At 35.6% G+C, this 16988-nt stretch overlaps 1 protein-coding gene across 1 annotated transcript; it reads left to right on the forward strand.

The window, feature by feature from the left end:
• Nucleotides 1–1092: 1092 nt before the first annotated feature.
• On the forward strand, nt 1093–16741 carry LOC110099271 (alcohol dehydrogenase 1B-like). The gene is made up of 7 exons (XM_020826368.2): nt 1093–1629; nt 3500–3635; nt 3774–3843; nt 3958–4051; nt 11180–11393; nt 13425–13566; nt 16577–16741. The coding sequence occupies exons 1-7, from the start codon at nt 1377–1379 to the stop codon at nt 16739–16741; spliced, it is 1074 nt and encodes a 357-aa protein (XP_020682027.1). The 5' UTR covers nt 1093–1376.
• Nucleotides 16742–16988: the final 247 nt, after the last annotated feature.

The following is a 16988-nucleotide window of genomic DNA, read 5'->3' on the forward strand; positions in this document are numbered from 1 at the left end:
GTGTTAGAAAATGAAATGATAGCTTTTTGAATACAGGATCATCATAACATTTGATAGTACAAACACTATGGTGTTAGGTAAAGACTATCATTGCAACACTATAACTAACTATTATGGTTTTTTGACCTATTATTATGGTTTTAAGAGTAGTGTTGTGGTGCATAATAAAAAATTATAATAAAAAAGTTAAGTACATACCATGATGCTGAATATAATGTCCCATCACTTTAGAAATTATAGACCTAATGCTGTTGTGCTACAAGAGTGAGCATAGAAGCATTTATAAGAGCAAAGTAGTGATGCAATGCTTAATCGAGCAGTGATGTGGCATTATACCCCCTAACATTCTTTTGAGACTGTAGTGTTGTTAGGTTAGATTTAGAAGCCGTAGTGTTTAACAAGCTAACATGTAATGCTCTAAGTTCTAATGCTGTGATGCTAATTCAATTTCAACATTTCATAAAAAATGCTTAAAAAATATTATTTAATATTTATTCAAGAGCCATAATAAGTAAACTCATAAATAATACATACACGACAATTTTCACAAAAACAAAGAACAAAAACATCGCACATCAACAACAAATCTGATATTTAACATCAATAGAATTAGTTTGCCTCCCAAATAATCCTAAGTTTACATAGACATTATTGTCTCTATGCCAACCAAAATTTAGATGAATAAGAATTACAGAACATGCCAATCTATACTTTTTTCGAGTTAGAAAATCTTTTTATAAAAATGTTTACTAGGGCTTAGCATGGTGTCACGGTCACTAGTTAGAAGATCTATTTCATAAGAATATTCATAGGCCGATAGCTTTTTTACTTAACGGTTTTGAAATCAAAACATTTGAAAAAATCAATATAAAATTTAAATATAAGAGACATTTATAAAATAAATCGCCCATTAATTGATTTGGGCTCTTCCCATAATACATGGGTTAATAACTTTATTACTTAAGAGTTTTACAATTAAAAATATTTGAAAAAATCAATATAAAAATTTAAATATTAGGGATCTTTATAAAGTAAATATCTCATTACACCACCTCTAAAAATATTCATAAGTAAATCTCCCATTGCTCTTCGGTGTCTGGATTTATTCGGACACCAATCCAACGCATCATTATCACCAACTGGTGTGTACCGTCACCGGAACCGGAAGTAATAATTCGCCCCGCCGCGGCCGCGGCATTTCGAACTTTCTAACGACGTCGCTCTCGCACGTCAGCGACTACCGTTTGGGTATTTTTTAGAAGGATAAGGGCTGAAATCCAGCTCTTAGCCCATTAGATTCTTTAATTTGTTTTCACTGTATTTGCTTTAGAGTTCGAGCATAACACGTCGCCGCGTTACTGCCGCCTTTCTATCTCATGGTTTTTTCATCCGCTTGCCGTTCTCTGCTCCGGCACCGACAAATTGCCACCTCCTACCTCTCATGCTGTCGTAGGTCGATCTGCACTTCCGCGCCCACTGAGGAGAGGATAGAAGCTGCCGGCTATCATGTCAGCGGCGGCCCTTCCTTCATGCGCGGGACCGTATTCTGGGAGCCCGACAGACCTCTCACCATCGAAGAGTTCCACATGCCTCGGCCGAAGGCAGGGGAGCTCCTCATCAAGACCAAGGGTCTAATCCCTTTTCCACCTCCACCGTCTTTTTGTTATGATTGCTCTGTTTTAATGAAATGTTTGACTCGAAATTAGTTTCAATGTTTGGTTAAAATTGTGCCTTTGAATCCGCTTTTACACTTATTTTTCTATAGTTTACTTATTTTATACATGATTGTCCGATACAACTTCAATTTAATTGCATCCAAATTAGTTGACTTTACTGTAGTTGATCTGGTGAGTGCTCCGATTTTGAGATAACCATTTTCCTAGTTTGAAGTTGAAGAGATCGTGTATCCTTTGGTGAATCCTCGACATTGATGAATTTTTTTGTCCTGATTAGCAACTCGACCATTGCCTTTGGCCCTTTGGAGGATTTTTTTTGCAACTGCAAATTTAAAGATATCTTCATTAAGTTCATGCTCGAGAACCACTTTAGAAATAGTAGGATCAAGATTATGTACCTTAAATCTCAAGTGAATCTGGTCACGTATGACTACAAGGATTTTCCTTTATTTGTTTAATGATAAGAATGATTTAGTAAGTTCACAACTTCTACAAGATAGAGAAGTGTGCTGGTAGTTTCTTCTTGAATTCCTCAAAGGAACGGATGCATTCATGAATTTCTCAAAGGAACTGTTGCATTCTGGACCTAATTTTGAGAGTCACTTATGGACAGCATCCTTGAGGGAGGTTTGTAGTGCTCAATAATTGATTTAAATAGACACTGCATGAAGCGCCAAAATGGCTTCAAATCTCATTAAGTGTTTAGCAGGGTCTGCTATTCCTTTATAGCTATCGTGTTGAGGAATATGAAATTTTTAGGGGAAAGACTTCATTGAGAATCTCTAGTATGAATGTAAAATGCAGTTGAGGATTGAAGTATTAACCTTGACCAAAGCTCCTTAATCTTGAAGGTTCTTCAAAGGAGGATCCATTTTCTTCTTTTCTTGGCGTTCTTTGTGGATCAACGAACCTTAGGTGGTGTATCAATCTTGGTCACCCCTTGTACTAGAATTTTTGCTGACAATGACATAGATCTCCCTTTTGTAACTTACAAAAGGCAATTGAGTCATAGTCATATGTACTAGATTTGATTACTTTGTTTGGATAGAAGAAATCTGCTCTTGAGTTGCATAGCTTATGAAATGGTGGACATTCTTCTCATATCCAATCTCTCTTTTCCACCACCTTGGCATTTTAATAAACGCACCAATAATAATAAATACCTTGGGGGATTAAAAGTTGAAAACATCTGCATAGGTTATGGAAGAAGAAAGTGAGCGAACATAAAAAACAATTTAGATGTGAATTCCTTACGAGTGCCTTTAGTGAAACAAAATACAAACTTAAATTCCTCTTATTTGAACTTTGTAAGCTTACATGAAATTTTATTATTACAGGATAACCTAATTTTGTAACAATGTCACGTATGACCATTGCTGGATAAAGGCTTTGAATGACCTAGACTCCCTTGCCTAGGCTTGGTGTTCTTGAAAGCTCAATGAATACTCAGTTTCTGTCTTGTTGTTCCACAGAGATAAAGTCCATGGCATGAGGGGAAACTAGCCTTTGGATAAATTAGCTGGTATAATACAGATAGGCTTGTATGTACCTCTGGATAAATTGGTATTTTGAGGTATAACTTAATTAAGAAAATTTTATTTTTATCTTATGAAAAATGGATTTTAGAGCATGAACCATAATTCTATAATTAAGCTTGTATGTACCTTCGGATAAATTAGCTGAGTATTTTAGTATCATAATACAGATATATTTCATCACACTCAAGTCTTGGTTATTTTTGGTCGGAAAGCTTCGGTTATTCTATCTCTTAGCATTTTTTGTCATTGGATTCTGATATTTCAATTAAAAGTTTGTTTATGCAGCTTGTGGAGTTTGTCACTCTGATCTTCACGTCTTGAAAGGTGAACTTCTATTTTCAAGCCCTTGCGTTTTGGGTCATGAAATAACTGGAGAAGTTGTTGAACATGGTGCCCATACGGATGTTGGCATAACAAAGAGGTTTTTGTGACGCAAGCAAATCTTTGGGTTTTGTTTCCTCTTAGTACTTGTTTTCTTGCTTCATCATGAAGTTATTTAATTTGATATGCTATGTCACTGATGACTTATTTTGATATCTTTTACTTTTTGAATGTACAGGTTCCCTATTGGAAGTCATGTGGTTGGAGCATTTATAATGCCTTGTGGCAATTGCTTCTTTTGTGTCAAAGTAGAACCTTTGGGATTTTATTCATTGATTTGTATTCATAACTTGCTAGTTGTAACTTCACATTCATCCCTTTGGCTTTTGTTCGAAGAACTGATTAGATGATCTGTTGTATAGGGCCAGGAAGACCTATGTGAGGCTTTCTTTGCCTATAATCGAGCAAAAGGAACACTTTACGATGGTCAAACCCGGCTATTTCTACGAAATAGTGGTATTTATCTTTACACTAACTTTATTCGTTGAATTTTATAATTTTCTGAAGTTCATCTTCAATTCAAAAAGATTCATTACAGCTGCAATTGCCAATCCAGGTACCAAGTGAAATGAATAAATTGCTAGTCTGAATTTCTAACATTGGAAATGTAAATCCAACACTACCTTTATGTGGTTCGTCCTGCAAATTGCATTGGTCCGAGTGTTTTCTGGATTGATATAAAGCAGAAGTGCTTGGTTTTTTCAGAGCATGTTTTTTGAATGCTTGGCTAATGTCAGGACACCTTTTTTTATTATTAAACTCAGAGTCCGATCAACAAGTCACTGCCAGGGCATTTGGATGAACAATTTTCATTGTTGGTGTGAATGCTCTATCGGGTCCTCAGACCAGAGTATTAAGAACTAAACTACTCTCTAAATGTATTATTACATGATTTTCAGAATTTCTTTCTTTTTTTATTTTTTTTCTTTAAAGATTAATAGCATTTTTTTTTGGCTTAAATAAAAGTCGCCTCACTTTTAAAATTATTTTGAATTCTCAAGTGTAATGCCAAAATCCGGAGGGGAGTTGATTCACCATTCTTAGTATTCTATAAGTGAATCTCTTCTGCTACCATAAACAGTTTCCTTATTAGTTTAGCTATAAAACTACCGAGATAAACCTATATACTGTTTTACCTCGGCACTAATATAAATTCTTATTTTAAGAGAACCTCTTTAATCACTCTAAGCTCCGCATACTTCTCTATACATTCATCAATAAGGTCAAAATTTATATCATTCATCTTAGTTTACTTGGATGCACTTATTTACTTGTTTTAAAGGTGTTAATTTAAATTTGCATTCAGTGTTATATTAATGGCATGGGAATATAATGTCCAAAAATATGATGAGCACTCAAAATTGAAAATTGTTCATTTAACTTAATCTTTATCTGCCTGTCTTTTAATCAGAATAAATCCCGTTATAGTTCATCAAGAGTGACCTTGGAAGCTCTCCTAACATAAGCCTTGGCTAATTGGTTAGACAGCTTCATAGGTGGATCAATGAGGATGCTCTGAAAAGGTGCCTTGCATTATCCAGATTAGGTTTAGTCACTAATTACTTGAAGTTTGCGTAAATTCATATGGATTTAAGCTATCTGGATCTTGGGCACCCTGCATTCTGACCTTTAATTGCAGTGCTTCCATATCTTTAATTAACCCTTCATCTTGAGTTAAATATTAAATTTACCAGTCCTCCGAATTGTCTATTTAAGGCATCAGCCACACATTAACCTTACAACAACAACATCAAGCCTTTATCCCACTACGTGGGGTCGGCTACATGAATCCTTTTTCTCCATTGTGTTCTATTAAAAGTCAAATTCTCATTTAAACCTAATAAAGAAAGGTCATTCCTAATATTTTCTAACCAAGTCTTTTTAGGTCTACCCCTACCTTTCTTAGCATAAGTCAAATCTAATACCTCTACTCTCCTAACCGGGTCATCGAAAGGCCGTCGTTTTATGTGACCAAACCATCTAAGGCGACTCTCTCTAATTTTATCTTCTACTGGAGCTACTCCAACCTTTTCACGTATATGCTCATTTCGTATCCTATCTCTAAGGGTAAAGCCACTCATCCACCTGAGCATTCTCATCTCTGCCACACTTAACTTAGTATTATGCTTCTCTTTTAATGGCCAACATCAGCCACACATTAACCTTGCCTAGATAAAATTGTATGTCAAGATCATAATCCTTTATTAATTTCAGTCATCTTTCATGTCTCAAATTTAATTCCTTCAAGTAAAAATATACTTTATACTCTTATGATTTGTGAATATTTCACATCTCACACCATATAAGTAATGTCTCAAAATCTATAAAACAAAGATAACTCTAGCTAAATCTAAGTCATGTGAACTTTCTGGAGGCATGTGCAATCACCCTTTTTATTTTGCATTAAAATACAACCTAACTCTTTTAATGAAGCATCGCTGTATAATTGGAATCCCTCAGTTCTAGATGAAATTGTTAGTACTCATGTCAATGTTAAACACTTCTTCAATCCCAAAAAACTTTGCTCACATTCATCAGTCCATTCAAATTTAACATCTTTTCGTGTTAACTTGGATAGAGGCAAAACAATTTGAGAAAAACCCTTTACAAATATTATGATAATCTGCTAATCCCAAAAAGCTCATAACTTCAGTCACATTGATTGGACTTGACAATTCTACAACTGCCTTCACTTTTTTTGGATCTACTAATTCACCTTTACTAGTAATAATGTGCCTCAAGAAACAATTTTTCTCAACCAAAACTCACATTTAAAAAATTTAGTAAATAATTTGTGTTGCCTCCATAATCCCAGAACAATTCACAAATGATATGCATTCTCTTCATCATTCTTAGAATAAATCAAGATATCATCAATAAAAATATTACAAATTGATCCATATAAGGCCTGAAAATTTTATTCATCATATCCATAAATACTGTGACGATATTTTTCAATTCAAATGACATAACAAAAATTCATAATGCCCATATCTGGTATAAAAAATTGTCTTCTCAATACCACTTTCTTTCACTCCAACTTAATGGTAACTAAATCTCAAATTAATTCTGGAAAATACAGAAGTACCCATTAGCTGATCAAATAAATCATCAATCATAGGAAGAGGATATTTGTTCTTAATGATCATCTTCTTCAACTCCATGTAATCAATATAGAGCCTCATTGACCATTCTTCTTAACAAACAACATTGGTGCACTTCAAGGTGATATACTAGTATGAAGAGTCCTTTTTCAATCAGTTCTGATAAATTACTTTTTATTTCTTGTAACTCTTTGGTTGCTATTCTGTAAGGGCTTTTTATAATTGGGTTTATTCCTAGTTAAATATTTATTGTAAACTCTACTTCGCTCTCTAGAGGAAAACTATCCAACTCCGAAAAAATATCCATAAATTCATTCACCACAAGAATATAATTTATATCATCCATTACTTTTTTGTTTGCTTCTAATTTTGTCAAGAAAATCAATTCACCAGCTCTCATACTTTTTGTTTACCTGACTAGAAGTAATCAAAGATGAACTTATTTCTTTCTCATACTGAAAATATAATAACTCAACTCCAGGCAAATCAAATCTAGCTCTTTTCATCCAACATTCAATAGTAGCAAAATATTTGACCAACCAATTTATATCTAGAATTACTTCAAGCTCCATTAAAGGTCGTACAATTAAATTGATTGGAATTCCCTACTGGCTATTAGAAGATTAACTGAATATGAAGCACTGACAAATAAATTATCTCCAACAGGTAATAAAATATTTAGACCATAAGTAAAATAATTGGTTTTAAGTATAATTTGTCATGGAATAACTCAAATATAAAAGAGTGCCATACACCAAAAAAAAAAAAAAACTCTAACATTTAAGTATGAAATAATGATTATACATGTCACCACTCCTTAAGATTCCTTAGCTTCTTGAGACATTAAAAATGGATTTGCTCAATTGTGACTTAGCACCTCTATAATGCTTTGTCTTTTGAACACCTTTCAGTTCTCTGGCTCCCTAAATGTCTTTCAGACAATGTCTCTTGATATGACCTGGCTCCCACACAAATAACACTTGAATTCAGTTGACATTTCCCGGAATGCGACTTTGTACAACTTGTGTAGGCTTGTATCAAATGGGACCCCTACTTGCTGCTGATGTGCACCTTGATGAAATTTCTGCATTTTAAATTGATCATCTTTGATATCAAATAGCCTCTTCTTTCTCCTAGTCTCCCCATATCATGCTCACGAATTCTAGCACTTTCAACTAGATTAGCAAAATCTTTAATGCATAGAGGAATTAGAGGCTGTCTCAATGAATCTCTGAGCCATTTTAGAAATTTGTAATATTTCTTAGGAGTAATGATAGGCTATGGAGCATATCTTGACAAGGATGTAAAATATGCCTCATTTTGAATAACAGTTTTGGCTCCTTGCATAAATTCTCATGCCTTTCCTGCTTTGCTGAAGGAGGAACATATCACTCCCCGAAGTAGATAAGAGAAGGGTTGTAGCGTTCATGAGAGACACCATAGTTTTTACGTGGAAACCCCCTGAAAAGGCCGAAAAACTATGGGGTCTGGCCCATTTTGAATGAATTCACTAGTATTTGCAGTCAATTATAAATGAGGCCCATCCTTGGGAGAAGGCCTTGTCTTGATGTCACAACTGTACATCACATAGAGCACATTAAATGGTGGGAGTTACAATAATCAACATAGGCATGTTTATTTGGTCGGCAGGATCATAATCGATAGGATAGAGGTCGAAAAGACCGTAGTAGGAGATAGAGGTCGGAAGGACCGTAGTCAGCAGGAGATAGGGGTCAGAAAGACCGTTGTCTGGCAAGGGATGTCAGAAGGACCGTAGTCTGCAGAAGACCGGGGTCAGAAAAATCGTTGTCTGTTGATGGAGGCTGGAAGGACCGTAGTAGGCGATGGAGGTCGGAAGGACCATAGTCGTTAGGAGACAGGGGTCAGAAAGACCGTTGTTTGGCGATGGACGTAGGAAGGACTGTAGTAGGCGACGGAGGTTAGAAGGGCCATAGTCAGTAGGAGACAGGAGTCAGAAAGACCGTATTAGTTGAGCGATACTCTGGTAGAACTCTGGGTGTCAGGTGGTGGCCTAGCAGATGTCCGGATCACTACTATCCGAGCCTCAGGTGGTGGTCCGGTAGAAGTCCGGGCCTCAGGTGGTGGTCCGGTAGAAGTTCGGGCATCAAGTGGTGGTCTGGCTAAAGTTCTGGCCTCAGGTGGTAGTCCGACAGAAGTTCAGACATCAGGTGGTGGTCCGACCGAACTCTGGGCCTCAGGTGGTGGTCCGGCAGAAGTTCGGGCCTCAGGTAGTGATCCGATAGAAGTCTATACCTCAGGTGGTGGTCCGACAGAACTCCGGGAGTCAGGTTGTGGCCAGACAGAAGTCCGGGCCTCAGGTGGTGGTCCGGCAGAAGTCCGGGCCTTAGATGATGATTTGGTAGAACTCTGGGCTTCAGGTGGTGGCCCGACAGAAGTCTGGGCTTCAGGTGGTGGTCCGACGGAACTTAGGGCCTCAAGTGGTGGTCTAGCGTAACTCCAGGCGGTGGTCGAGGAGGAGGCAAGAGCGATCTATGATTTCTCTCTTGATTGGAGCCCCTTTTCAAGAGAAAGGAGTGTTCTATTTATAGATTTCCTAGAGTGGCATAACCCGTAAATAGGAGGAAGATCAAGGGTAAATGGGGAGTGGTTAGGATGGACGGCTAATGTTGAATCCTTTGATCGTGGACCGTGCATTAGACATTTGAAGGTCTTAATGATGTCAGAATTCACTGATTTTGAGCTCATTGGATTCATCTCGTCGAGCCGCTTGATTCGACTATAAGCATGTCACGTTTGGAAAACATTTGGTAATCCAAATTGTCATTTGAACCTTCCAACAACGCTTCGGGTTCTCCATTCAGACCCATTTGGGCTCGGATTGAATCAAATTTGGTGTCGTTGGGTTCGTATTCTCGAGACGTTCAGTTCGACTGTAAGTTTGCTGAAATTGGAGTTTGGATGGCCCCAATTTTAATTTCAAAAGTTTCCACTTGATTTTTTCTCGAGATCCGTGCCCGATTAAGATGTTTTTTGAGGATCTATCAAAAATATTTTTATATTATGTCATTTTCATCAAATATAGGGTAACCACGTAGGATTTCAATCACCATGATTTCATCAATATGAAACATATGAAACCACTCCCTTTCCAAACGGGCTTTGGATGGAATCTAGAAAGGAACATGAAAATTTGAGCCTCCTCTCTCTTCCTCCTTTCTTTTGTAGTACTATAGACAAGGAATGATGTTTTGGATGCTTATAATCAAATCATGAATATTTTTACCTCCTTTGTCATCAATGATATAGTTATATGTATTTTAATGATTTTAAATAAGGAGTTAACTGTAGTAAGAAATTCATATTAGTTGATTCATGTATTTGTTTTGCTTATTGGTAATATAAGGTGAAGTTTGCTGGCTTCCTCTGTTATGTAGGTTTAGTAAGTTTTCCATCTAAAACAATAATGATATATGTTTTAAGTTACTGTTTTTTCTTAAATTATAATATCCTTTGCAAGTCATAGTTCACATTGTTGTGTAAAGCCCATCTTCTTTATCATCAACCCATATTAGGTTAAAGCCAATGGGGGAGGCTTGAGGACTACACATGCATATTAGCAGGCCATTGTTATGCCCCATTTCAAGCATTTTGAAAGCCTAACTCAAGGAAAGGATATCCCCCATTTCAAGGATTTTGAAAGCTTAACTCTCATTTGTTTGTCCATTTGGTCCATCTGACAAAAATCTTTTATAATCTGTTCTTTAGTTTTGAGTTGGTGGCCAGATTTGAGACATTATGTTAAACATGAGCGAATGTCCTACATTTTCAAAACACAGGTTCACATTTTTCTGCAAAACAGTCTTCAGAACGACTAACATTGACCAAAAATTTCAAAATATGCATTTAGAGCATCACATGAAATTGTCATGATGATTATTCCTTGTATTACAAATCATATATGTTTTAACATGTATATGATTTCTCATTGAAGACTGAATTAGGTTTCAGTTTAGCATAAGCACTTAGTGCCTAACAGAAATAATTTAAGGGATCAATGCTATATGCTTTTTCTTTTTATATAAAAGCTTGAGTTTGTTTTAATTAAGAGTTTATACATGGAATTTGGGATCGTTTTGTTAATATTCTGTTTTTACGGACCTTTATGCATATCAATTTCCCTACAGGTTTCATTTGTAAACTTTAGATCACTAGGTAGTTGCTGAAAGCAAGTCTTGTATGCTGAAACTTGTTGCTGAAAGCAAATTTTGTATGCTGAAATATGCAGAAATTATTCTAATTACCGAAACTAAATTTGCAATCCTAAATTATGAACGGATCTTTCTGTTGTTATTTAATTAGATTGTTTTTAACATGGGTTCTCTTTCATCACAGTTTTGGAATTTTAAGGCACGCATTAAGGACTGTATGTTTATAGGAAATTATTATGCTTACCCCAAAGTTCAACCGAAATCATTCTAAATTGTTTCTGTTTATTCAGGAAAGCCTGTGTACATGTACAGCATGGGTGGACTTGCTGAATACTGTGTCATTCCTGCAAATGCAGTTGCTACTCTGCCAAACTCACTACCATATACTGAATCTGCTATCTTAGGCTGTGCAGTTTTTACTGCGTATGGAGCTATGAGACATGCTGCTGAAATGCGTGCTGGTGATTCTATAGCAGTTATAGGAGTTGGTGGCATTGGAGCAAGGTGATAATCTGAACTCTTAACAGGACACAATAGAGATAAAGGATTCATGTAGCTGACTCCATGTACTGGGATAAAGGATTATTCTCAATATATATATTTGTGACTTTACAGCCCAAATTTGATCCATACAACATCATTGACCATTTCTGATTTTATAAAATTTATCTTTAAACCTTCATACACACAAAACTAGTGAGACATTTCTCTATTTTAACACTGCAACATCAACTCTAAAGTTGCATCCTCATTTATATCTTTATTTTATATAACAGGTTGAAGATGTTTAAACCTATCACATCTAGGCATTATCTTATCTTTTAATCCAATAAAATCACATATCATATAGTTGCTCTTTGTTTTACTATTCTAAGATCTCTACCTTCTAAGCATTTCCTTAGGATGTCTATTTTCTTAATTATTTCAATGGATGCCTCACCAATTTGAATTACATCCTATGCATAAAATATGCATCAAGACACCTCATTTTAAATATCTTTAGTAATCATCTCCGTAGTCAATATAGAATATATGGACTTCATTTTGATCTTTGATATAAATAATTGATAATTGGAAATCTTTGCCACTTCACTACTACTTTTGATACTAATAAGTATTTTATAGTGCCTATCTTTGATAATATCATTTCATCTTTAGCACGCACCTTTATGCATTAAATTTTACTCCGTCAATTCCTAAGCTATTCAATCATATGTATTCTTAAGATCATAAAAATAATATGATGATATTTTCTTTGTTCTATGTACTTCTTCATTGATTGTCTTAACATAAAATTATTTTAAAAATCTTCTTGGCTCCAAAATTAACATAATTTTTCTAAGCCTATCTTCATTTATTCACTCACATTGTTTTATTTTGTGACTAATAAATTTGATTTCTCTATGGTTAACTGAATCTTGAATATCTCATTTATTCTTAAATATTGATACAAATTATTTTCTTTCTAGTCATTTGACATTTTCTAATTTTTAAAATTATATTAAAAAACTAATCAAATTATTGCAATATTCCTTATAACTTGTTAAATGAACATAGAGCCTTCCATGCTTAATTTTTTATTAAGGCCAACTCCACTTTATATATTTATGTATTTATACATAATATACCTCATTATATTGTTTTTTATAATTTTCTAAATAAAATTTTTCCTTGAATCTCATTTAATAATTTCTCAAATTGTATTTTCATCATTTCTTGATATTTTCATATTTAACTAAAATATCATTATCTTCACTTTTAAAATGTCTAACTTGGTTAAGATTCCTGGGTCTCTCATCTTTTATTTTAGTTATTCTATATATCTCCTTTTTTTTTCTTCCTTAATATCAAGCTTTTGTTTTGCTTTGTATCCTCTTTGTGAGATTTATATGTTTTTTATAGTCATTATCAGCCTAAGCAGCATACAATCTTTGTCAAATTTTTAAAATGTTTTTTTTAAGTAATCACCCTTTGTACCTCCTCACTCCATTAAGTCTTCTTGTCAATGCACAATTTATTTCTAGGGTCTCTTAAACTTCTATAGTAATTTTTTTTTATATAGAACTAGTCATCTTATTCTGCCTCAAATTTGGCTCAACTAAAAATTGCCAATTTACCTCTCTTAGCACTATTATCTAGAAAGATAAACAATTTGTCGACTTTTAGTTTATGCTCCAATACAAGAAGTCACTTGTAACTTTTAACAATGCCATTGTTGAGTCCCAAATCTGCGTGAGAGAAGTGAAGGGTTGTGTTATGTAGTCAACAACCAACATAGAATTTGTTGCACAATCATGACATGAATCTAATAGCGAGAAGGGAAAGGACTCTGAAACTAAAAATTCTACTAACGCGTGACCGTATGAATTTATATTATTAAGTTAGCTGTCCAAGTTTTATATTACATGTTTTTGATATATTTGATTAGTTTTTTTAAGGATAGATAAATCTATATGTTTCCGTAGCTCAAATAGGATTTAATTTATTTGCTTTATACAGCGCTGCTTCATTTGAACTAAATTATATATTTTTCAGTTGTTTACAGATAGCACGAGCATTTGGTGCTACTGAGGTAATTGCAGTTGATGTACAAGATGAAAAACTGCACAATGCAATGACACTTGGAGCAACTCATACCATAAATGCTTCAAGGGATGATGTTGTTGAGAAGATCAAGGTACACAACTTCAAATTTCCAAAATTGCGCTATAGTTTTTTTGTATATTCTATTTTTGAGATGCATATTTTTTCTTTTATCAAAATATAGAGCTTGATTGTTTGTTACTACTATCACTATTTAAAAATAAAACGGGCATATCTAACTAGTTTGTGATTGGCGGAAGTGCTTAATCCCAAGATGATGTTGTTTGACATAATGGATTTATATGATGTAGAGGGATAGTGAGATCAATATTCTTCATGGATCTCTCTCTTTTGTGTCCATTTGACTTCTATGATCGAGCTCAATTTTCCTTTTGATGCATGCAAATTTCAATTTTTTTAGTTTTATTGTGATATGAATACTATATTTACTTTTTGTTTATGCCACCCTATGATGGAAGACAACCTATGTTCATGAGTAGGTGGTGCTTTGGACATGTCTTACTTTGGGTGTGCTAGCCTCTTTGGTGCCTTGGCTCTTGGGTTGATTTTGGTTTCTCAGTTTGGGCTTGGTTGTCTTGGGTTTAGCTGCCCCTTTTGGTGAGCTGTTGTGTTCTTCTTCTAAATTCAGCTCGTTATGTTTAGTGGAATGCCTTTTCAGCTCATTAATGGGATGCCCTGGTTCTTCCCCACCTCTGTTTGGCCTTCAGTTTCTCCTCCTGGCTCCTGTCCCGTGGCCGACTGTTCCTTTTCCCGTGGCTTCCCGTTTCTGTCCCCCGCGTGGTCCCTTCGGGTGCTACTCCTGGAGCTGTCTGTTTGCCTTTTGTCTCCCTATTTTTGGTTGGTTCGGCTGGAGGTGGTTGGGGCTGTTTGGCTTCCTCTTTTCACCTATATATATGGGATGTTTTGAAGCTTTTAGAGGTTGCTGTTTGGTGAGCAAAATTCTTTAAAAACCAGAGGGTTTCTTCTTGGGAAAGCTTGCGAGCTTGTTCCATTTCTCTTCTCCTCTCTTCGATTTCGTCTTGGTCTTCTTATCTACTTCTTCTCTCCACAAGTTTCGACTCTACTTGTATCTTTCTTCTCAAGCTATTAGAGGAGTTGGTTTGTCGGTTTGGTAGCATTTGCCGGAGGAGTTTTGTGGAGGATGTTGGCCCATAGTAGTTGTGGTGAACTCTTTGTTTGTATTTCCTAAAGCACTTACTTTATTTTACCTACTATTTCGTTGCATGTGAGGTGACCGTTAATCAGTTAGTCTGAGGGTAGCTTGTTTTATTTTTATTTTAATTTTCGTTTTGTCTAACTCTTGTTTGTTTGGAGGTTCGTTTGGTGTTGGCTTTCTAAATTTCTAATTGAGAAAAGTTTTACTAGCCCTTGTGTTCTCCCTTTTGGCTTTCCTATCTAGCTATCTGCATCAAGTTTGGTATCAAAGCCTAGGTTAGCATATCCTAGGTTGGTGTATGAGTTTTTCTCAAAAACAAAATGGCTAATCAAAACAATCAAGGGGATTGACAACAAATGATGCAACAGTTGGGGTGATTTACAACATCAAATAAACAACATGTCTAACACCCTTGGAAATTTGAATGTCAACAACGCTAATGTCCAAAATTTTGAAAATGAGTAAGAAATCCCTAGGAATCGAAATAGACATCATAGGAATTAGGATCACAGGATAAAAATTGATGTTCATGACTTTGAAAGAAAATTACAACCTGAACAATTCATCGGATGGTTAGGAAAAATGGATCAATTTTTTGAATGTAAAAAAATCCCTAATGACAGGAAAGTTAAATTTGCTAGCTTAAAACTCACTGGCCATGCTTTAACTTGGTGAAAGAACCTTCAAAATAATAGACTAAGGTGAGGAAAAGAAAAAATTCAAAACTGGGACATAATAAAAAAAATGAAAGGAAAATCTCTGCCTTCTGATCACTCACGAACCTCATTCCAAAAATTTAACAATCTTCATTAAGGAAATCAAACAGTTGAAGAATATACTGAAACCTTTTATAAACTCGAATCTCGAAACGATTTAGATGAATATGAGGAAAGAACTGTCACTAGATACATTAACGAATTAAAATGGACAATTCAAGATCAATTAAATTTGCACCATGTAATCAAACTCGACGAAGCTTATCGAATGACCTTAAAAATTGAAAAGCAACATCAACGAAGTTATAACAAGGCACCTAAAACTTATAAGCGACGACAAACTGGTGGGATTAAAATTCAATCTACACAACCTTCTGTGGGAACATCTATTGTGCGAACAAAAACATTTGAAACTCAAACTTTAGATAAAGGTAAAGGATTGATGAGACCTAAACCTACTGAACCACCCATGCTGATTGGACCATATTATAAATACGGGTTATATAGGCATCTTTTAGCTTCTTGTAGGAAAAACTACCCTCCTAGGACTAATTACATTGAAAATGATGAAGAATTAGAGGAAGAGGAAGAAGAAAATGAAACTCAACCCGAAAATGAAATTGAGTTAGAAAGGGTTGATGTAGAGGGCGACCAAGGTGATCAATTCTTAGTAATCTGATAAGTCCTAACTACTAAAATTGAAAATGGGGATAAATGGCTTAGGAAAAACATCTTTTAAACCATTTGTATTGTTGAATCTATGCACCTTAATGATTGATAGTGGTAGTTCTGTTAACTTTATCTCACAGTTGCCGGTAGATAAGCTTAAACTGAAATCAAAATCACTTGCCAAACCTTACAAAAATTTTTGGTTCAAAGGAGGTGAAGTTCCTATCACAAAGCAATGCACTGTTAATCTATAAATTAGAAGCTCTTATACGGATCAAGTTGTTTGTGATATTGTGCCTCTTGAAGTCTGTCATATCTTATTGGGTCGTCCTTGTTGACTTAAAAAAGAATGAAAATGAATAATTACGAAGCAGTTCACACTCTCAATCCGGCCCCACCTCACCAAACGACGTTGCTTTTCATCTCCATAACTTCCATTTGACAAATCACTCGATAAAAAGGAAGGGAGAATCGAAGATAGCAACTTACACTTGATGTTCGACTCTGATTCCATCGTTTGCTTCGGCTTCGTTTCTTCGCAGAGACCGCACAATTCACTTTCCCTTTTTATCGTCGCTGTTCGGCTTCAGTTCGCAGAGATCGCCCACGTCGCTTCTGCGGCTGCTTTGCTACCGTCCGACTTCGCCACTTCGCGGGAGGGGGAGAGAGCACACATTCGCTTCTTCGGCTCTCTCCTTACTGTTTGACTTTACTTCTCCGACTCCCCTTGCTGCCGTCCGACTTCATTGCATCGCAAAGGTGTAGAGAGCGCACAGGTTGCTTCTTCCACCCCGTTGTGGCTATTTAACTTCGCCTCCTCCGATTCCAGCTGTCCGAACTCCGACGCCTGACACCGAAACCATCCCCTTCTCGTGCGTGGCAAATCCTAACCCGATCAGGCTCTACCCGATCCCCTTCTCCCTCTTTCCCTCTATTTATTAAAATTATATATAT

This window comes from Dendrobium catenatum, unplaced genomic scaffold (genome assembly GCF_001605985.2).
Source record: "Dendrobium catenatum unplaced genomic scaffold, ASM160598v2 fragScaff_scaffold_505, whole genome shotgun sequence".
NCBI classification, from domain to species: Eukaryota; Viridiplantae; Streptophyta; class Magnoliopsida; order Asparagales; family Orchidaceae; genus Dendrobium; species Dendrobium catenatum.